Source organism: Hippichthys cyanospilos, chromosome 2 (assembly GCF_059441005.1).
Source record: "Hippichthys cyanospilos isolate Australia breed blue-spotted pipefish chromosome 2, RoL_Hcya_1.0, whole genome shotgun sequence".
Classification (NCBI taxonomy): Eukaryota; Metazoa; Chordata; class Actinopteri; order Syngnathiformes; family Syngnathidae; genus Hippichthys; species Hippichthys cyanospilos.
The window spans coordinates 30,928,766-30,951,042 of NC_142370.1; the positions used below are offsets into that span (position 1 = coordinate 30,928,766).

Sequence of the window (22,277 nt, forward strand, 5' to 3'; positions counted from 1 at the left end):
TGGAGTATTTTATGTAGAATAACGATAAAAAAATGTTATTTATGTGTAGCACATCTTCAGGATCCAAAAGGAACAAAATGTACAATTTGCAATTGCCAAGTTCCTTTATAATTTTGCTGGTAACTAATTGATCGCAGCAAAATTTTGTGAAACATTTCTTTTTAGGAAATATATGGTCCAAGTGAATTAAAATTCAATTGAAAGAGTAAATTGGATACTTGAATAGTTTCTGATTCATAATACTGATTATACAGGGAATACAGGTTATTCATATGTCAGCCTGACAGCTGTGAGCCAACAAATTATTCGTCATTAATCCACCATATTTCAACCACTTGTGTTCAATTTTTATTCCGTCCTGTTTTGATCGTGACTCTTCCTAAATGTCTCAGCGGGAGTTTGAAAGTCCTTTTCCTCTCTGATGAGACACTGTACATCATCGTTCCAATTCAAATACAAAACAAAGTTTAAAACACAGCAAAGACACAGTATAGAGGCAAGCAAAGCACCGGTTTGAAGTAGTCGCGTTGTGTGTGTTTGTGCGTGTCAATGACAAAGTAGCAGGTAGACTGCAATGGAGTTCTCCCACGAGATAATAGTACGTCAGGCTCGACATGACAAAAGATCGGAAAACACGGCAGATCAAAAACAACGTCAATGTAGGAAGCCAACAAAGGAGACAGCTTTAGCTCACATAAACTCCAAACAATGTGTGTTCTATTTCTCCCCCCCAAAAAAAGAAAAAAGAAGCCACCGTCTCATTTGTTTGCAGGTGATCCAGATGTGAAATTCATGAGTGGCCTAACACACTTTTATCTGCCTGACATATGGACCAACTCCAGAGTAATTGCATGAAAATGGAAAACAGCAACATGTATGTAGCATGGGCTTCATTAGCAGCGCAGAAAAAAAGAGCAAAAAAAGAAGCAACTCTATTCTCAAGCTGCTAAATTCTAAAAGGTTTTCCACAAATACAGTGAATAATGATAATGTTGCAATACGGAACAAAAAAGTTTATCGTTTTAATTACTCGGGGTTAGACAGTATCTTAAAGTAGAATATCAGTGTTTAAAAGACCATCTAGTCTTGTAAGGAAATTTTGCACATGTCCAATTTTTTGGAACAAGAGCAACAGAGGTGACCTCTGGCAAGGTTTTAGCCAACCTTTGATGACCTTGAAGATGACCTTGAATGAACCCAGAGACCAAAAAGGGCTTTGAACCATTCATTCCGAAACACTTAACTGCGACGCAAAAATCCAATTCAAAAGCAGTTTAAAAATGTCTTATCTTAATAAAAATTACGCTTCAAATCGACAATTATGCTAACTGTTAGCATCAACCCTAACCCTAAAAAGACCAACGGGCCGGCTCCAGCCCACGGGCCGTAGTTTGCCCATTCCTTTGCAAATAGCTTCCATGTTTAGTTTGCTGCAAAAGGAGTTTGCTTTTAAGAAGCTCTACCCTAAAGAAGTGCTTAATTTAAGTAAAAACAATAAAATGACTCATTTGGACTGTGGAAATAAGAGTTGCTAACTCACCAGTGTAGTCCTCACGACAGATGCATGTGTAACCTCCTTCCTTGCGGGCACACACCCCTCCATTCAAGCAAGGATTGGAGTAACAAAGATTGATCTCGGTCTCGCAGTAGTCCCCGGTGAAGCCCAAGGGGCAGCGGCAGCGCAGGCCGGCGATGGGGTGAATGGGTCGGAACAGGATGGAGGGTGAGGAGATGAAGGGGGCGGAGCTATTGAAGCGTAGCACCGAGATGCACTTCATGTAGTTCTGACACGGCTCGCGGAGGCACACGTTGTCGTCAAATGGAAGGACCTGAGGTGGAAGAAAATGGCAAAGGACGAAAAAAATGATGTAGAAATTGCATGTAGATTGGCTTTCACGAGGTCACCATTTTTTATTTTTACTTCCGTGCAAAATTGCTCCATAAAAACGATGAACAAATTGATGGACTAATATATGCATGCTGAAAGCTGGCGCTGTGTTTTTACTTTTACCCCAAAAGAAGAAAAATAATGAAGGTATTGATGTATAATTTCTAATAAATCAGGAATTATGCATTGATGTGGTTTTTGTGACAACACTAAGTGCAACCACAACGGTAGCATAGCCAGTGCTTGACACCACTGAATAAAATGATGCAATAATTGCCGTTGATAGTTGCATATAAATCATCGCGCCATAATCTCACTGTTAATGTAAAATTAATTAACAGCCAATCACAGGGCACGCATTGACTAACAATTTGAAGAGTTCAATACCTACAATGCATGTTTTAAGGGAATGTGGGAGGAAACATGAGTACCTGAAAAAGATCCCCCCCACAGGCATGGGGAGAACATGCAAACTCAAAATAGCAGGGCCGGAGCAGGTATCGAATCCGCAAACTCCGTACTGTGTGGCAGATGTGCCATTGTGCCTGCCGCAGCTTATATATGTTAGCCAAGTAGATGCTGTTTGAATGCTGCCATTTTTCAAGGTTAAACTCTTTATACGCTCATCTCAGTCATACGTTCCATGATGATTTATTTTGCCATGGAAACTAAAGAAAACGTCAATTAGAAGCATAAGTGTTAGCGTGCGGGAATACAAACCTCCATCTGTGTGAGCGAGGTCAGCCGCGGCCTATTTAGGTAAAGTTGTTCCTCCAGGGCCTCGGAAGGAAAGAAGTGCCCGCCCGGTAGCACCGCAGAGAAGCTCACATTCAGGATCCCTCCTGGCGCCGCGTCCATGTCCGGCTGGATGTTGAAGATAAAAACATCCTCGACGGGCACCGAGAGAACCGCCGACACGCCCTCCAGGAAGTGACCCAACAGAGGTGAGAGGAAGTGCTCCTGGGACATGTTCTGCAGGCGGACGGTGACGCTGCTGCCTAGCATGTCCTCGGTAATGATGAGGACACGTAGGACGCAGTGTGCTGAAATGCTGTGAACGCCGTCTGAAAGACAAAGGAAAAAAAGATTCATTTAATCATTAATAAGGAGGGTGTGAGAGGAGGAGTTGACAAATGACGACACTGCAAAAGAGGAGAAAACGAAGGGATCCATCAAAGGGATGAGAATCTGCAAGAGGGGTGATTACAGCTGCAATATTATACAGCGGGCCCCCGTGTTACGAGATTGATCCGTTCCGTGCTAATGCGTTTTGAACCCCAGGTAAAAACATCAGAATTGTACATGAATATTAAAAAGTGGCACCAAAATAGTATAGTAAGTGCTACGTATATATAATATACATGTATACAATCAGAATACATCATAAATGAAAAATATAGAAAGGATTTATTTACCTTTGAGTGGTACTTGTTATGCCCATATTCCCTAGTAAGGGTAGCCTAGAATATTCCATCTTCTTATTTCTTGATTATCTCAGTTTTGTTTTCATATAAATCAACTTATTTCTATCACTAGTAAACTAGGACCCATGGCCAACCCATTCAAGTTTGAAATTAAGCAGTAAAATGCACTATAAATACGGTTTTGTAACCACTCACGAAAGAACAAAGCTTTACCATTCCGCCATTTTGAAACAAGTGAGGCTGACCAAAATCAAACCAGCATCTCCGTGAGGAGACACAGACCAATAGCAGACCAGCATTGTAGTGATGCGTTGCATGGAGGCATCAACGGCAACAGAAAACAAGTGCAATTACCCAAAAACGCCTGCAGATGGAGACAAAACAACAGAAATACAGCCAACCCCCTTGGGTCATGACAGTTGTTTTTGTCACAAAGTGGGGAAAATACCTTAAAGAGGGGACGAAAAAACTCAGTATTCCACATCGCAACATGAAAAAAATGTAAGCCAGGGACGCTGTAACCCGGGGATCCACTGTACAAATATTTCATAAGAATAGCTAAACAAACAAGCATTACGAGTAGATGTAATGTTGGAAGTCATAGATGGAAATGTGGTGCTGAAGCCAGCTAGCAAGCCTTTAGCAACTAGCTAACCCGTAAAAAATTAGCCCACTGGGTATAATGTATAAAAAAATGTGTTTGTACACAGATAAACAACACAATTGAAAGAGTTGCTTGGATCGGTGCAAATTAATAATCTGAACAATAAATAAAATAAATAACATACACCTCAAATTTCGGCCAGTAAGCTGCAGGTCGTAACATAATTTTCATATTTTCGATGCTGTATTTTTAAAACTTGTTTTGAACACAGCCATTCATTTATATTTTTTCAGTCCAATTTCATATTTGTTCCATAAATTGACAGCTTGAACAGATACACACATTTGTTTTACCAGTGAATTGCAACCTGGTGGCTAAAAAAAAACAAAACACAAAAAAGCTGCACTGGACTATAAACCACAGGACTCAAATCATGAGAAAAAACTTGTGGATTATAGTCCGAAAATGGTAAATAAAGAATAAAGAATTGAAATCACAGTTTCACATAAGTGAAATTATAATTATAATTATTATTATTATTATATTGTTCCCTGAAATAACAGTTGTATAAAACGTAACAAAATAAAAGCTTGCTTGAATATGAGTCATTACACAATTAGCAAAGGGTTGCTTCCTTTCATTTTCTAGTAATTAAATTTCTTCATTTGCAAAGAAAAATGCACTATTTGTGCCAAGGGAATAAAAAGCAATCGATACCTGCAGCAACCTTGTTGAAATCGCACACACAACACAGAAGTCCTAGTATGAGAATTAAGATATACGCGGTCGCTAATATTGAATTATTTTAAGAAAAAAATTGGAAAAAACGAGTAAATCATAAGAAAATTATGACTTGAGAATCCATAATGATCAAATATGTACAGCATATTTGTACCATGAATATCACTGATGGGCTTTTATCATAATTTCTCATTTTAAATGAATGTGGTAAGAAAAAATATTATAAGTGAAAGCAACAGAAGGAGTGAGCTAAAAAAGACAAAAAAGATGGAGAAAGCTAAGGCGGAAGCAAGGATGGGGGTTGGCTGGGGTGGCAGCTGGTTTGATTACCGGATTATGAGGAGCCTCACTCCCTACTGACCTCTAACACACACACACACACACACACACACACACACACACACACTCACGACACTCACACTCTCACACACACATAAATGAGGGGGATAAATAAAGAGTCAGAAGGAGGAGGGACATTAAGGAGTAACACTAAAAAATAGATGAACACTTAGAGACTACATGGACCAATTATGTAGTACAGATACACAAACTGATACCAATATGCATATATCCTGATTTAATAAATTACAGTTTATCATCGTTGACTTCCGAGGGCTACGAGTTCATTACTGACATCACTCCACATCATATAGCACAAATTGAAGCCGATTTCCTTTTGTCATTGGAATAACAGAATTTTTGAGAATGACCAGATAATCTGATTGTTTTTATGAGCACGCCAACTATAAAATGTGTTCTTTGATCGCTAACTATAAAATGTGTTTTTTGATTGCCACTGCTTGAGCCAGAGGAATGGCCCAAGCAAGAAGCAGGTTTATCGGATGCTACTAAGGCAGTCCAGTTTATGATGAATTCTAAGATGGGAAGAAAAGTGTATTGTTCTGAGAAAAAAAAACAAAAAACAACTTGAGGACATTTGCGGGTAGATGTTAAATTCTCGCCTGTCATTTGAGTCATTTTGGAATTGTTCCCTCTCAGTCATTCTCCAAGAGCCAGAAAGCAGCCTGCTTAAAACATAATGACACCTTTTTTTCTTATAATTTTCGCACTAACTGTTTTACACATTAAAACAGTACTTTTATGATTCAGAATTCCTTTTCCGCAAAGAATATACTCCTAAATAATACAATCGTGTCATCTCATGCCATCGTCTTTGCACTGTAATTTGTGTATTTATTTGAGCATAAATTCATTCTCATATCATTAGCAGTTATTTTGGCTCTCTCAACAGACGTTTATTCATAAACTGTTCACTTTTTTTTTTTTTTACTTTAAAACATCAATTTTTTACTCATAATAATAACACTTGGATTAGCGGTCCATCATTCATGGCATATTTTAACCATTGTACCATATTTTGTCCAAAACTTTCATCTTTTCACATTAGAGGGAAAGCAATGAAGGATGACAGTAGGAAGCTGAAATTTCACCAAGATGTTGTCAGCATGTCAACGTTCAACATGGTAGATTAAAGGGGTTATCATACTAATAGGAGTGTGCAATCCCTTGGCTGAGATACTGCAAGAATGATGTGGAAAAAAATGACCCAAAAATGGTCCAAATATTGCACACACTTGTGCCCTATTTTTTCCAGCCCTTTAATGTTTACATCAAAAAAAGCACAGAGAGAGGACAGTAGGGGGCTGAAATTTCACCAGGATTATTTTCCCTATAGCTGGATTACACTGACTTTATTTTTCACGAACTAAACTGATATCAAAAGAAATCATTAACATGACTAAAATAAACCTGTAACAAGGACTAAACCCAAACAGGCCACTAAAAACAACAGCACAATTCAGAATGACGAAATTCTCATGCATCTTTCCGAAATGTTGGTTGAATTCCAAATAACCTCCGATTTCCGATTTTCATAAACACGTTAGGTAGAAGTTCAAGTTCTCTTCATGGTAACCTTGTAAAAACGATATTTCCGTGTCAGTTTTCAGCTCCAGCTTTCCAGGATGCGAGCTTGGGATGCTCTGACATTCAAGGAGCTTTCAGCGTCCTATTAGTCAGGCTACCTGCTAAAGTGAGATAGCACTGAAATCCCCACTTGCCGACCCACCAAGCATCTTAGAGCGAACGAGAGAACACTCATTGGATCCGCCTCATTTTTATGTCAAACTGGTATTTCGGCACCAGCGGGACCTTGCCGGTGATTTCGCATCAGCATGTTCATTCTTTAAAAGCTTCATGAGCGCTCTCCCGACTTTCAAAGGGCGGGATGATGTCTTCAAGTCCATAGGGGTCAAGAAAGCTTCTCCTGAGTTGTTTACAAAATCCATTGTTCTTTCGCTGTGCAACAAAATACCAAAGTAACTTTCCATTTGTGGATTTTGTAAAATATTCATGTTTTATTGTTTCCAAGCACGCTAAAGATGAGTTATTTATGACTTGGATGTTTTATAGGGAATTTATGTGAAAAATCAACCTTTCCCATCACCACTCAAGAGCGGTTCACAATTCTTCTCTTATATTTCAAAATGAATAAATAATGGTATCGGAGGACGTTAATGTTTTTGTCATCTCTTGGTTGCCAAGAGTTGCAGGCTTTTGTTCTCCGTATTTCCACATTTGAAGCAACTTGTGCTGCACTCCGCAGACGCTCACATCTCCGCTTGAGATGCTGTTTGACCTTGTTTGCACAAGTGTGATTGTCTGTCGGATTTTCTTTGCAGTGTCAGTCAAAGTCCCAAGCGCTACAGAAGACTGCTTAGACTTCATTAGAGGGGGATAATGGATTGTTGTTGCTAGGTCAGAGAGCAAAGTGAAGGTCATTTTGTGTTCTTTTCTGCTCCAATCCTTATACAAAACGGAATAACTCGCAGCATCACACCCATACTATAAATAATTCATTCAGACATTACCTAGTACATGTTTTTGCTATTCTCTGCCACGGACGAACATTCAACTGAATATCCGCAGCATGTACAATATGTGCTTTTAAATCGCGTATATTTCGTCATAATATTTTTCATTGACTGGTTGAAGATTGTGGACAGCGGAAAACTGATTCAGCAAATGTGTGAAGACAAAGCTTGAGAGGATTCAGCAATGGACCATTAACCACCAACAATTTGAGGACCCCCGGCTGTGAGGGAGATATCCATACCATGAACGGAGGACAATTTCAAAATAAACACTCCAAATAATACATGGATGCCAAGGCAATCGCATTGTGATGTTTTTACTTTGACATTTTTCCTCATAGTGCTAGTCGTGTTTCGATTAGCTTGACACATCCAAATCGTCCCTTCGCTGCTGACGTGAGGACGAGATGCGTTCGAATGTTGTCAGACATTTCAACTTCATACAGAATAAAAGACCGTTGATGCGCTAAGCATTAGTAATCGTGAAAATAATAATAAAGGGATAAACCTGCAAAAGGTGCTCGACAAAATTAGAAAATTGTTCCACATACTAAGTAGATGATTCACAAAACTGCTCTGCGAAAAAAATAAGGCATATATTACGAGTCTTGTAAAACTAATACCGTATTTTCTGCACTACAAGACACACCTTATAGTACGAAAAAATAAAATGATTTAATTACTAGATAAATTCTTCAAATTTTACCTCTGCATTTATGTTATAAATGTATATTTTTACCACTAATTTTAATTTTTAATTTAATTTTAAAACACCAATTTTGAAGCAATTTGTATGGGGCAAGATGCAAAAAACACAGGATTTTGCAAAAGAAAGTGTGATTTTATAAAAAAAAATAAATAAATAAATAAATTAAAAAAATGATTTAAAAAACAATATACACGTGTTTAAAAAAAATTATATATATATATATATATATATATATATATATATATATATATATATATATATATATATATATATATATATATATGTTCAGGTTGTGGTCGGCAATTTGATAAAAAATGTAAGTTTAATATTTAATTTAATAATTATATTCTTGTAAACTCTTGATTTGTCTTAGCATTTCTCTAAACAGTCTTTTTTTTTTTTTATTCAAGAGGTATTTGTCCCCCCATTCATCGATGGAACTTTTCACAAATAATTCCCTGATTGTCTATTAATCAAGTTTGACTGTCCTGTCTGATTGTTTTGTTGACATTCTCTTTGGTGCAATTCCATCTAGCGGATGCATAATGCAACCCAAGCCATTACTGTAGCTTCTGTTCTATGCACCTTATAATGTGGTGCATCTTATATATGAAAACATTTTAAAATAAGACATTAATTGAAGGTGCGCTTTATAATCCGGTGCGATTTATAGTGCAGAAAATACAGTAATTAAAAAAATAAAATAAAAATGGCAATTTGCAAATTCATAAGGTCTCTGAAGTAACTTTGCCGATCAATTTTCCTTCAATTAATCTCTCTTTATAAAATGACATGTTTATGGGGTGTAGTTGTAAAAGACACATCAGACGAGATTAAATGCTTAAAAGCCCCTCTTTGCTTTACTCATTCATATTCATTGCTACTCTTGTGGTTAAGAGTCTGGTTGAGTATCTGCTCTCTTGCTCATTTAAGAGATTGGGATTAAAAGTAAAAAGCCCAAAGGGACGAGATTTATTACCGCTAGCATGCAAACAAAACAAAAAAAAAAAAATCTGCAAAAATTGGATTTAGGGTGAACAAAAAGCCATTTGCTGCTTCTCAGAAATACACAAAATGTCTGTCATGGTGCCTTCAGCCCATTAGTGTAGAGCCCATGTCAACGCCATCGGACAGGGATGGGTTCAATCCCATTTCACACTGCGTTGTCAACATGTGACTCTCTTCTCTGTTGCCGGAAAAGCCCTCAAGTGCACAAGCAGGTTGATCTCATAAAACACTGCTGTGACATTTCCCTTCAGATAAGCTAGAAAGAGACTAGCTAGGCTTAGCTTTTTCTTTGACGCAACCACAAATAATAAAAACCTCATTAATATTAACAACTTGTTCATAATATTCACCCTTGTGCACAGATTTTGAATACTATACACGTTGCATTTTGTTCCAAATTTTGTAAATGCTTCTTAAGACGTCATAATTCAAGTTTTTTTTTCTTCAACCACTCAAACTGTTCAGTGGCATCTGTTCTATATGAAATTATATTATTATTATAAAAATATGAAATTTTACATGTTTTAATCATCTGCTGGAAACCTCTAGTGCTCCCTAGTGTATTTTGATTCTTTTAGGACAATGGTAAGAAATGGACAATTAGAACAAGAGTAAATATAAATATGTGCATGACTTAAAAGTGAAGTCTTTTTAACTTTCACGTCATCAAGATTCAGATGTTTCGTGGTGTTTTTTTCTGCAACATCAGTCAACACTAAAATGCAATTATGGGGTGATATCAATTTACAGTGAGATGTATTCTCTCCGTATCATCGCAACACAGCTAAGCCACTGGCTGGACTGCTGATTCCTGCTGTTTGTTTTGAAAGCCTTTCAAGGCCTGAGGTCAGTCATTATACTAAAAGTAGAACTCGGATGAAAAAAGAACTCACACACACACACACACACACACAAAGAGCAAGGCTGGCAACGTTAGGGTTCAAAGCAGCTTTTTACAACAAAAGCTTTAATCCTTCACATTAAAGTGAATACTTGCCCTGACACAAAAGCCATCTCGCCTGTTAAGTCTATGGCCATTAGCCCGTATCACACGTACTCGCACATGGTGTCTATTGTACTTTAAAGTTGATCTGCAGCCTCGCACAGATCCGAGCAACTCTGACCTTTGACACGCACGTGACAGCAGTTAGCAGGAGGAATGAGCAACATTCTGCTTGGCGTCTATATCTTTTTTGATTTGTGCTGTAAATCAAGTAAAGTCGGAATGTTTTGTTACCATTTTGATTTGTCAGTGACTATAGCTATACTTTCCTTGAATATTATTATTATTTTTTTTAATCTTTTTTTTTGGCATCAGGCTTCTTGTGCTTGAGTTGTTGGGGGTTGGAAAACATGGGGCAACACCCTGAAGTAGACACTTATTGACTGTCAATGTATTTGCTATTACGAGATCGGCTCCTGTTGTGGGTGGGAGTTCAGAAGCAGACGGAAGATATGAAAACGGAAGAGCGCCTGAGAGTTATTAATCGATGAATGGTAAATTTTACTCCAAAAAACGCTGTGGTGCCCTATCTTTGACAAATGTAGTGATAGGCATTATTTTTGACAAAAAGTAGCTTGCTCACCACCGAAGCAGCTCAAGTTTAGCCTTCCATATAAATGCAAAGCACCCAGCCGCAATTACTCCCACCGCTTACAAAAGCAACAAAGATGCTAATGTAGCGGGCCAAAACAAAATTCTTTTCCAAACTGAACTCAAGAACACCCTGTCATGCAAAATATGGATGAAGTTTACTTTATTTCTATTTTATTTTTATTTTTTTGCAATTGACAAAAGAAAACAACACAATTCTAATTAAAGATGGCAGCGAGACAGCCAAATGCTACATGGTTACAACTGCATCGATTAAGGTCTATTCAAGATAATAAATGGCGGAAGCCACTGTTTTCATTGTTGTTGTATATATATATTTTTTTTTTTTATCTGCGACAATAATTAAATGTATCTTAAAAAAAATAGAAAAAAATGGTTGAGAATTTATCAGAAATTCTTAGGTGAGAATGATTCCAGCACCAGCTGCTGTGTGTGTGTGTATATATATATATATATATATATATATATATATATATATATATATATATATATATATATATATATATATATATATATATATATATATATATATGCTGCTTGCATGTGTACATTTGCTGAAGCACACAATGAGAACGTGTACCCCTGAACCCCTGAGCATTGTGAGGAAATATGCAGGCTGGTGAAGCTCCTGAGAGGGTCACAGGTCCAAGGCTCTGGCATGGTTGCTGGCCACTAACTACCCAATCACAAAAATGTGCCATCTGGCCCACTGAGATGATAGTAGTGGCGGTGGTGGGGGTGCTGTGCCTCACTTAACCACCTGCAACATTTAACTCCTGGCAAGTAACTATGGTAAAGGTGCTCTATAGTGAGCGGTGTTCTTTCAGCTTGACCTGTACAACACGTTTAGTGTATAGTCAATGCATGCAGGCAGCTGTTGTTGCAGTCAGCGTGCTTTTGAGCTTTTGCTTTCGCATTATGCTATTCTCTCCATGGATGAAACTACCGCAGTTTAAACGGGAAAGAAACTCTGGATAGTATAACCTGTCAGGCTGTCAACAAGGCTCATTTGGATCAGCATTAAATTGCACTCTTCACTTCCCGTACATGCCTGCGCTTTGTGATTGGGATTCATGCATTATTCGCTCAGTGGTTAAGAAAAGTGCAAAATGTCTCACAATACAAACATGAGTGGGAGGATATGAAAATGCTGGCTCTGCAGCTGGTATTATGGCAGCATCTTCTTTGAGGCATGGTTTAATGGAGATTGTGTCTACAAAAACATCACTTTCTTCTTTGTTTGTTTGGTTAAATGCATTATTTTTCCATGTGTTATCTTCCCCTCAAACCAATAGGTTTAGGGTAGAAATAACTTTTTTAAGTTTATTTTTCATGATACATGATAGTTTAAAATGATTTTTATGTACATTATGAATTTAAAAACAGAACTATATTGATTGCATTCCCAGTAATGAGATGCCTTGGTTTTAAACATAGTTTGGAGATTTAAAAAAAAAAAACAAAACATATGTTTCTTATACTGATTATATTTCAGGAGATGAATTGTCAAAATTATTAACCAAGTTTTTCGCAGGGGTGGGTCTGCTTGGTTAAAATAGGATTGGAACATGTGTAGCTACTGTCTATATTATTATTAGTAATTTCTTATTATGACTATGATTACGATGATTATTATTATGCCGTACTGTATCCTAATCTCTGGATTGCATTCCACATTGCATCCACGGTTTTTGTCGTCTCGGCTAAGTGGAGCTTTTCAAAAATGAAGCTGATTAAGACTCAGCTCCGCTTATCAATGGCACAAGAAGTGGCTTGGCGCTCATAAGTGTATCAATTAGGACATTGCACATCACTTGTCATGCAAAGATCTAGTTGATGACTTGGGTATTATGGTCAAAGGGGTGGACAGTAATTTTGTTGTTTTGTTTTTTTCAACCAATGAGAACAAATAAACATATTGATGAAAGCATTTACCTTGACTCCTTCCGATAAATGCATGCATGTACTGTATGTTGTTTAACCTATGTGCTGTTATGTAAGTCCATTAGAAGTAGACATTTATTTTAATGAATATAATCAAAGCAGTGCATCATTATTTGTGCAAAAGCAGCATTTTGAATTTCCTCCTTGCATTGTAATTGTGCTGATGACAACACTATTTACCACTGATGTGGCCCCAAAACTGTTCTTTTTTTTTTTTTGTCCTCTAACAGATCCTTGCCTCTGAGAGTTGGCAAGTACAACCAAAGCCGCTCTTGGCCACTACATTTTTTTTTCTTGCTTTGATCAAGGTCACCTCTATCTGACGCCCTTTGTGGTGCCAGACGACAATACCAACATGATTTGTCTACGGTATACTGACTGACCCTGCAAAAAAGATATTTGCGTGCGTAAAAACAGGCTTAAAATGAACGGGCAACACATTGAAACTACAATGAAACAGAAACATGAGAATTATGCCCAGAATCAATAGAATAGACGCTAATAGAAAGAACAAGAGGAGATGCCAAGACAAAAGAGGGGTGTGCAGCCCCAGCGCTCTCTGCCACGCACAGATACTATTGACTAAAAAGACATGAAAGCCCTCTGAAGTGCAAAGCTTTTGAGCCATCTGAGAGTACACGCTTTCAAAAATGCACACAAATATTGTTCGTAGTGTAAAAAAGAACATGCAGAAATTCCACTTGCCCTCAAATACACTGCACACACCTATTGCATAAAAGCACATGCATGCATGTGTACAGCCTATCTAAAAGTTGAGGAAAGCCAAGATAAAAGAAAAAAAAACATATGCCATGGAGGAAAAGGGAGCCAGGAGACGTTTAGAGTGAAGTTTTGGAGAGTTGAGTTCAAATGACAGAAGGATACATATGAAGAAAAGATGCAGAGATGTATCCGCATGAGTGGAAAAAAAATATTTTGAGATAAAAATCAAAGTGAAGACCGAGAGAGCAGCAAGACCAAAGAGCCAACTGACAGGAATTAATTTATCCAGCCAAAGGTGTATGGAATAGTGATAAGATGTTCACGAATGAACCGAGTCCTTTGAACGGATCTCCACTGTGAACGTTGAGTTGTTTTACTGAGCCGTTCACCCCATGTGTTATTATAAAAAAAACAGTCGTGGCCCAGATTTCACAGACTAAACAACGTGAGCGTCACTGACTGACTGCTCTCAAAACCACACCGTCCTCCTCACTACAAAATGTAATATCAACAGCGGCCAGAGGCGGCGCCAAAAAACAAAGATCAAGCCACAGAAATCACAAATTAATCAACTGTTAAACTAAATCACTTCCAAAACATTATTTCGGGTGCGGCCCATGCGGCCCAGTACAGAGTTGGAGACCACTGATGTATATCATTCTGTGGGTCCCACCCAGCATCCAAATTGAGACACTACACCACTGTTTTATTTTGTTCAATTCTTCGCACTTCACTGCACTCCTTGCAAAAAAATTGTACAACCACAGATTTTCCTCTCTCTGGATATTTGCATTTCTTGTATTTATCAATTTTTTTTTTTATTTATCTGATTATGTGTTCTATACTAAATTTGTGTTCTATAAACACATGGAAAAAAAAATCATAGAAAATGTTCATTCATTCAAGGAAAAATAGCATGGGATACATCGGGGCCCAAAAAGTAATTTATTTTACTTCATTTTTAATTTACTTTTGAACAACATATTTACAGTTGACCCCACTATTCATCCGCCAGGAATTTGGACCAGGCTGGCGTGCAAAAACCTACATAGACACTAATTGTTTCTAAGATAAAAAGTATGATTTTACCTGATTTAACCCTAACGAGTTTGACATCTCAGACTTAAACTCTTAAAATAGGAAAGGAATTGCGATGAATCACTAATCCCAAATTTTGACGAAAAATGAAAACACTAAAAAACATAAGAGCCATTCATTTGAACGCCTCTTTTTATATAAACAAACACTTTGTGAAGTAACGTTTCCCTTTAAAGAACCAAAAGTTCCATCACTAGTATAGAATTAAAAAAAAGGACTCACACACACACGAGCGCACGCACACAGATTGAGCGAGAGAGTGAGAAAGTGACAGCGTTGCTCCGAGCCTGACTGCTGCTGACTGTAGTTTCATTATAATCTCATAACTGTCACATCCTGGAGGGGCGAGATAGTGGCAGAATCTCATATGAATACACACTGTGAGTCAGTTCAGGGAAGCTGAATGCTCTGTAGAACAAGTCAGAAGGGCGTCGTTTCGCCTCATTTAAAAGTCCACAACACACATACATGCTTATCTGTGATGAAGTCTTCCATCCATTGAGTCCTATTAATAATTGAAGATTCCTCACGTTTCTTACTGGATATGAGACAATAGATGAGCATGTGCCACTTATTAATCAAATATGAATAATACCTGTATATGTAAACCGCCGAAAAGGAAATAAAAGCATGCAGTGAAATACGGTACTTTCTTCAGATTTCTCGTCATAAGGCTCAGAATCAAGCGCCGACCGATGGTCTCAAATGGTTTTTGAACAACAGTTCGTTTGTGTCCAAGAGGGCCAGGTTTCGCTCGACTTAATCGGTGATCCGTACGGAGAAATCGCCAAAGTACGTGGATGTCTCCGTGGAAAATAATGCGATTGGTTTAGATTTCATATTTACTCATTTTGTGATGCATTTTCACAAAACCAGGATTATCTCGGAGAAATTAGTTTTGAGTTATTGACAAAAGCATCCATTTTCAACAGAGATGTCCATTTTGAGATTTCAACAAAAATAACCTTCCTTAAGGTCTTGACTTTCATTTCCCATCAGCCAAAAGGTTCAAACTTTAACCCGAGAGTATGAAAATAAGGGATTAGTAGATGATGCTAATCACTGAAAGATGAACATGCCAAAACTTTAAACTAGCGATTTTAACATGGCAACATTCAAATTGCTGTAATTAACTCAGTTTTTGAACTACCACTATCTATCATATATCATTTTAAAGGGGCCTGGAATGAATCAATATCAAACTCGTTACTAAAACTGGCTCACAATGCATTATTGTTAATTAACAACAGCCAAGGTCAAACTTGCAAAATTAATAATGAAAGTTATGCTATTAAAGTGATTCAAGTTGCATGAAAGAATTTATTTAGTACCTCGTTATTTTTCATTGACTATCCAACCCATTGAGTTTCCAGCTCTATTCTCTCCTCAAACCACAGCAAAATGAATAGTGGATTTATAAATGGATGTTGTCACCATTGATCCCGGTACAAAAGCAATGGAATTTAATTAGCAAGTTGAATGTTCTGTAAACACACGCAATGCACGCACACACTCTGTACTTCAGATAACTCCAAGCAACTCATCGAAGAATCCTTTTTTCCTTTCTCTTTTTTTTTTTTTGAAGCACATAGTTTGAAAGTTGTTTAACTACATGAACATTGACATTTACACCTTCACGCAATTCATGAAATTGTTCCCTGGCTTGTTCACTCACCGTTCCTCAATCCAAAAGGTGAGAGGAAAAAAAAAAAGCTTTGTAAGCCTTTCAGCCCCATGCTAACAAACCTGTGGAGTAGTCGGTTATCTTCTACGACTTGTACGCCTCCCAGACCCACTTCCCTTCCGTGTCCCCGTTTGTGGGCTCTTACCTGTGACAGTGATCAGCATGGGAGCCACCAGCGGCCTGTTATTATCCAGTTTACGGCTCAGTCGGATCTCCCCGCTGGTGTGATTGAGCAGCAGCAGGTGAAGCTCGTTCCCCCTGTCAATCGTGTAGTAGAGCCGGTCAGATACATCAGGATCGTTGGCGGGAACCCTCCCGATTATCCCGTTGGGGAAACTGTTTGATCGGTTTGACACAAAGTTGTTGAAAATAATTTGGAAGTCCTGCAGTGTTGGTTTGTTGTCATTCTGGTCCACCAATTTGATCCGCACGGTAGCCCGGCTGACGAGAGGAGCCGAAGTGGCCTGGACCACGATGACGTACTCGTTGCGAGCCTCGTAGTCGAGATCAATAAGTGACGTCAGCTCCCCTGAGAAGATGTCCATCTGGAATATCTCCGGGATGTTGCCCTCTACTATTTGGTACATAATTTGGGCATTGGCGCCCTCGTCTGGGTCTGTGGCTGTAATCTGGGCCACCACAGAGCCCACAGCACTGTTTTCCCTCACGAGAACCTCAAAGTCATCAGCGGGGAAGACCGGGGCGTTATCATTAACGTCAAGAACGGTCACTTGGATGTGGACGGGTGTTCGCTGCGGGGGTACGCCTCGGTCAACGGCATATGCCGTCAGCTCGTAAAATGGCACACTCTCGCGGTCCAAGCGGCGAACAGTTCGCACAATGCCGGATGTCGGTTCGATGGTAAAGTCCCCATCTCCGTCTTCGCCATTTTGGAAAGTGTACTGGACACGGCCATTGGCGTGCGCATCCCGATCGGTGGCTGAGATTTGGAGGACACTGGTGAAGGGAGGGGCATCTTCGCTGACGGTTCCCTGGTATCTGGGGCTGAGGAATTGAGGCGCATTGTCATTGACGTCGTTGACGTTCACCTCCACGTATGTCGTATCTGATTTCTGTGGTATACCGTTGTCTTTGGCTGTTATAGCCAAAGTGTAGGTCATTTGGTCCTCATAATCGAGCTCTGTCTGCAACGTGATAGCGCCTGATGCAGGATCAATGCGAAACTGAGGTATATTGTCCTCCAGAAAGTATGTGATACGGGCATTTTCACCGACATCGTCATCCGTTGCGCTGATGACAACCACAGTGCTCCCGGCTGGTCGGTCCTCATCCACACTAACAGAGTAGTGCGCGCTCTGGAATACAGGCCGGTGCGTGTTGGCATCAGTGATGTTGATGTGCACCTGACAGGTGTCATGGAGCGTGCGGTCTGAGGCAGTGACGGTTAGAACATAGCGCCTCTCCTGTTTGTAGTCCAGTGGGAGGGCTAAGGAGAGCAGCCCAGCACCCCCTGCGGTGCTAATAGCAAAGCGGTTCCTCGTGTTCCCACCCGTTATTTGATATGTCACAGCACTGTTGACATCTCGATCCATAGCCGTGACAGTCACCACGCTCGTTCCGACCACGGCGTCCTCATTCAGACGGGCATAATATTCTTTTTGCAAAAACTCCGGGTGGTTATCGTTAACATCCATAACTGTTATTGTCACACTTGCTGTGGCAGATAGAGGTGGCATCCCATAATCCCTGGCTTCCACACCGAAGAAATAGTGTTCGACGGATTCTCTGTCAAGAATGGATTTGACAGTGACCCAGCCCGTCGCAGAGTTGATGACGAACGGTGTGTCGGAACTGGTGCCGGTTAATCTGTATTCCAGGCGCGCGTTGTCGCCGGCGTCGGTATCGATGGCTTGGATGTGGAGGATGGAGCTTCCAACCGGTGAACTTTCAAGTACGGATGCTTGAAACGGCGTGGAGACAAAGATAGGAGGGTTGTCGTTGACGTCTGTCACCTGGACGCTTACGATGCCGGTGTTGTTGGAAAGCGGCGGTCGCCCGTTGTCTTGCGCACGGACACGGAGCGTGTACTCCCGCTCGGCCTCGTAATCCAGAGGGGCCACCACCTGGATCTCCCCCGTGACACTGTCGATGGAAAACTGGCCGCGACTGTTCCCACTGATGATGTTATAGTGAACCGCAGCGTTGCTGTCCTTGTCCTGGTCTGTGGCGCACACGCGAAGGATCTCCGAGTGAGGTCTCACGTCCTCCTTGACCGCCACCACATAACGCTTCTCACTAAACTGAGGCACGTTGTCATTTTCATCCAACACGGTGATGAACACCTTAACCGTGGCTGAGCGGGCGCCCGGTTCCTTGCCCTGGTCGCTAGCCTCCACCTGCAGCGTGTAGTGCTCGTTAGTTTCCCGGTCGACAACTCCGCGGGTTGTTATCAGCCCGGAACGTGGGTCTATCTCAAAGGCAGCTCTCCCAATTGTGGCGGAGTCGCCGACAAAGCGGTAACGGATATTAGCGTTGGCCGGGGAGTCCAAATCAGTCGCTCTCAGCTGAAGGATAGGATAGCCTTCCTCTACATTCTCCCTGATGGTCTCGCGGTATTCTGTTTGCTCAAAAATAGGTGAGTGATCGTTGCGATCTGCAACGGTTATGGCTACCATCGTGGTGCCCGAGAGACGAGGGGAGCCGTGATCGGTTCCCGTGATTCGGAAATAATGCAGATCCATGTGTTCTCTGTCTAAAATCTGCGTGGAGGTGATCAAGCCAGTATCGGGGTGGATGTGGAAATAGTCAGATGACCGGCTGTTCATCAGTGGAGCCATGCTGTAGCTGACCCTGCCCGCTTCCCCTGCGTCGGGGTCTGTGGCCGACATGACAATAACAGAGGTCCCAGGTGGCTGATTCTCAGCTACTTGGACTTGGTAGTTATACAGGGAGAAATGAGGATGTTTGTTAGCTGCCCGTCGAGAGCGAGGCCACGGTATCAAAACCTTGTCCGCCTTTTCTTCCAGCAAGGTTTTATCATCTGCCTTTATTATCAGGCTTTCCAGGCTCCTCTCTCCCCTTGAACTGCGCCTCTCCTCGGCTTCCCCCTCCGGCTCCCTCTCACCCTCGTGGCTTTCATCAGCCGGGCTCTCTTTCTTCCATCTCTCCATATCTGACTGTCTGATGGTGGCAGCGCTACTGAACCTATCCTGACCCTTCCCTCCCTCTACCTCTTTTTCCTCAGCTTGGCCTGGCTTTGTTGTGCCCCTCTCGCTTTGCCTCTCATCCTCCCCTTCTCCCCACGGTCCTCTCTCTCCCATTAACTCGCCCTCCCCCACCTGTAATTTTCTTCCCCTAGCAGGGCCCTCCAGCCCGTCCCTCTCAGCCTCGCCCTCCCTCCTCTCTCCTCCCTTTACCCCCATCTGGCGCCTTTTAGATGGTCTGACATCATCTAACGAATGCTCATTGGACATAGTCATTTCCGATTCACCAAAACCGCGTGTTGCCTTCGCTCTCTTTTCTTCTTCATTGTTATTATTACTGTTAATGTTGTATCTCCGCCACGGAAACGCGGCAACATTCAAGGGAGCTGTCCGAAGTGCTGAAATAAACTCGTCCCTTGCAGACAGGGGAACAATCGGAAATTCACAAGACCAAGTGGTCAGGTTCATTTGAGAACGGAAAGGAGGTTGCTTTGCCAAAACGAAATCATGTAGCAAAAAATGACTCAGCTTGGTTGAGTGAGCAGCAAACATGTCTTGCATAGAAAATGCTGGCACAGCTGCCTCTGAAGTTGCCTTAACTTTTTCAGGAGGCATACGGAAAAGTTCAGTAGGTTCAATTTTGGCATCGCAGCCTGCTTGTAAGCCCTGATGCGTTTTGTTACATATAAAAGACTGACCTTGCGTTTCTCTGATGTTGCCGAGTTTAAATTGGAGGACGGGATTCCCCTGAGTTATCCCTCCCCCGAGGCCCGTAAACGCAGCAGACAATTCACAACACCGTCCTAGTCTATTCAAATAGCGAAAATAACCACTAGTAGCCTCCCTCTTGTCTACCTGGACTTCACCGCTTCGTCCCCCAGTTGTAGCTGCAGCTTTTCCCTCATTATCAGCCCTACGCTGTTGAGTCAGACTCACAAAAGCCAAATCATTATCTGCATAATTAGATGAGTTAATGCATTTGTTGCGTTGGCTTACCCCTCCTCTGTCTCTCCCAGCCCGCCTCTCATCCATGGCTCGGCACCTAAACGTTGCCGGTGCGCTACATCTGCCCTCTTCCTCCCCCCTAACGTGCTTGGTCCAGGAGCCCCCCACAGCCCCCGCTCGGATGCTGCTCGGGTCGATAACGCAGTGCCTGCCCAAATGAGAACAATTACCAGCTCTCGTCCTGACCATGGTGCCACCACCACCCTCATCATCATCATCTTCATCATCATCATCACATGCCTTTTGGTGCTGGAAAACACCGAATGCAAGAGAATTTAAAATGTCACCCAAATTTGATGCATGGCTCCAAAGTGGATTGTTGCAAAAACAAGAGTGTGACTCTGGTGAATGATCAGAAATCTCAAGCCACGTTGGATTGTATCCAAAATGAGAGAGGATGCGACAAGGCACGGGGTCCGGTGCCGGTTTGTGAAAGGCGGAGGGGCCAGCGAGTCCCCTCACCTCACGAGCCCTCTCCCACAGCCCTTCGCCACTCCTTCCTCCACTTCCGGGTGCGTCGCGCAGGCCAAACGCTCGCACAAAGGCTGCGCCACGTTGCGTTAGGTGTGGCCGTGGCAGCGCGCACGCTCCGGTAGTCCTTTGTACTGTCCGTTTTTTACCGCTCCGAACCGGCGAAGATGTGTCGGCGGCCGATGTGCAAAGCGGAGCAACGCCCTTCCGCCACCCCCATCCAGAGCCGCTGCTGCGTGTCACACCGGGGGGGACGTAAGGAGGAGGTGGAATCGGCGGCTCGTCCCCGCTCCTCCAAAACGTCCCGACTCCTTCGCGTGCCTCCCCTCGTGGCCCCGGCATCCCTCCTGCTGCTGGTGATGGTTCTCCTCCCTCCGGCTGCGTCCCGCTGTCTCCCGGCGGCTCCCATCCTCGCTCGCGCCGCTCGCTCGCTTTACCGGCATCCCTCTGGCGGGGGGACGGCCGGCCCAGGTCGGAAGCCCCCGCTGCATTCACCGTCCGCGGGGTAAAGGCGAACAAAGAGCCGAGGAAGAGAAGCAGGTGAAGACCCAGAGGCGAGAGCGGGGTGAAGCCCGGGAGCCGTGTAGCCATTTAGTCTCTTCCTTTCCGGAGCTCTCCCCTCCTTTTTCCTCCTCCACCTATCTCTCGTCTTTCCTTCTTCCCCGGTCACTTCTCTTTCCTCCTCGCTACTTTCAGGAGCGCCGGCACCGCCCGAACCCTTCCCCCAGGCTCCCCCGTCTCCTCCTCAGCCTGGAGAGTTGGCATCTACCCGCTGTGGTGCGCGATGCTCGGGATGTGTGCGTCAGGAGCTGCGCGGCGGCAGCGGCGGCGGCAGCATCTTTCCACACCTTCACTCACATCCAACATGGCTCACGCTCTCACTGGTTGCCTCTCTCACGAACACACACGCGCACGCACACCCCTGGCGTCCGCGCACGCCTCCAGCATCCGCACACACACACAATCAAACTCTCCTCCTCTTTCCCGTGTCTCCCCTCCCCCTTATCGGTCCCGGCAAAACTGATGAGAACGTTTAGCCAAAAGCATCTTAAAGCCTTGCAACAACCTGCACCTTTCTTTCAATTGGAGGAGAAAATTAAATATGATAAATAATAATAATTTTGAAATAAACAAATTTGAGGGACAGCCACCCATCCATCCATTTTCTAAAGCCGCTTGATGCTTTTATAATGTTTTAAAAGTTTATTCAGTGGTTTGATGAAACTTTTATTATAATTATCATTATTATTTGTTATTGTTGCTTATTTTATTCATCGGGGTAGGATGTTAGCAGGATTCTTTGAC

At 41.9% G+C, this 22,277-nt stretch overlaps 1 protein-coding gene across 1 annotated transcript in view; it reads right to left on the reverse strand.

Moving 5' to 3' along the window:
- celsr3 (cadherin, EGF LAG seven-pass G-type receptor 3) overlaps positions 1 to 21,918 on the reverse strand; it is a 74,472-nt gene extending 52,554 nt beyond the window's left edge. The window contains exons 1-3 of the mRNA XM_088407514.1: positions 16,478 to 21,918; positions 2,609 to 2,952; positions 1,541 to 1,829 (exon numbers count right to left, since the gene is read on the reverse strand). Of these exons, the coding sequence (XP_088263640.1) occupies positions 1,541 to 1,829; positions 2,609 to 2,952; positions 16,478 to 21,563 (5,719 nt within the window). The 5' untranslated portion in view covers positions 21,564 to 21,918. The remainder of the gene's footprint in view (positions 1 to 1,540; positions 1,830 to 2,608; positions 2,953 to 16,477) is intronic.
- Positions 21,919 to 22,277: the final 359 nt, after the last annotated feature.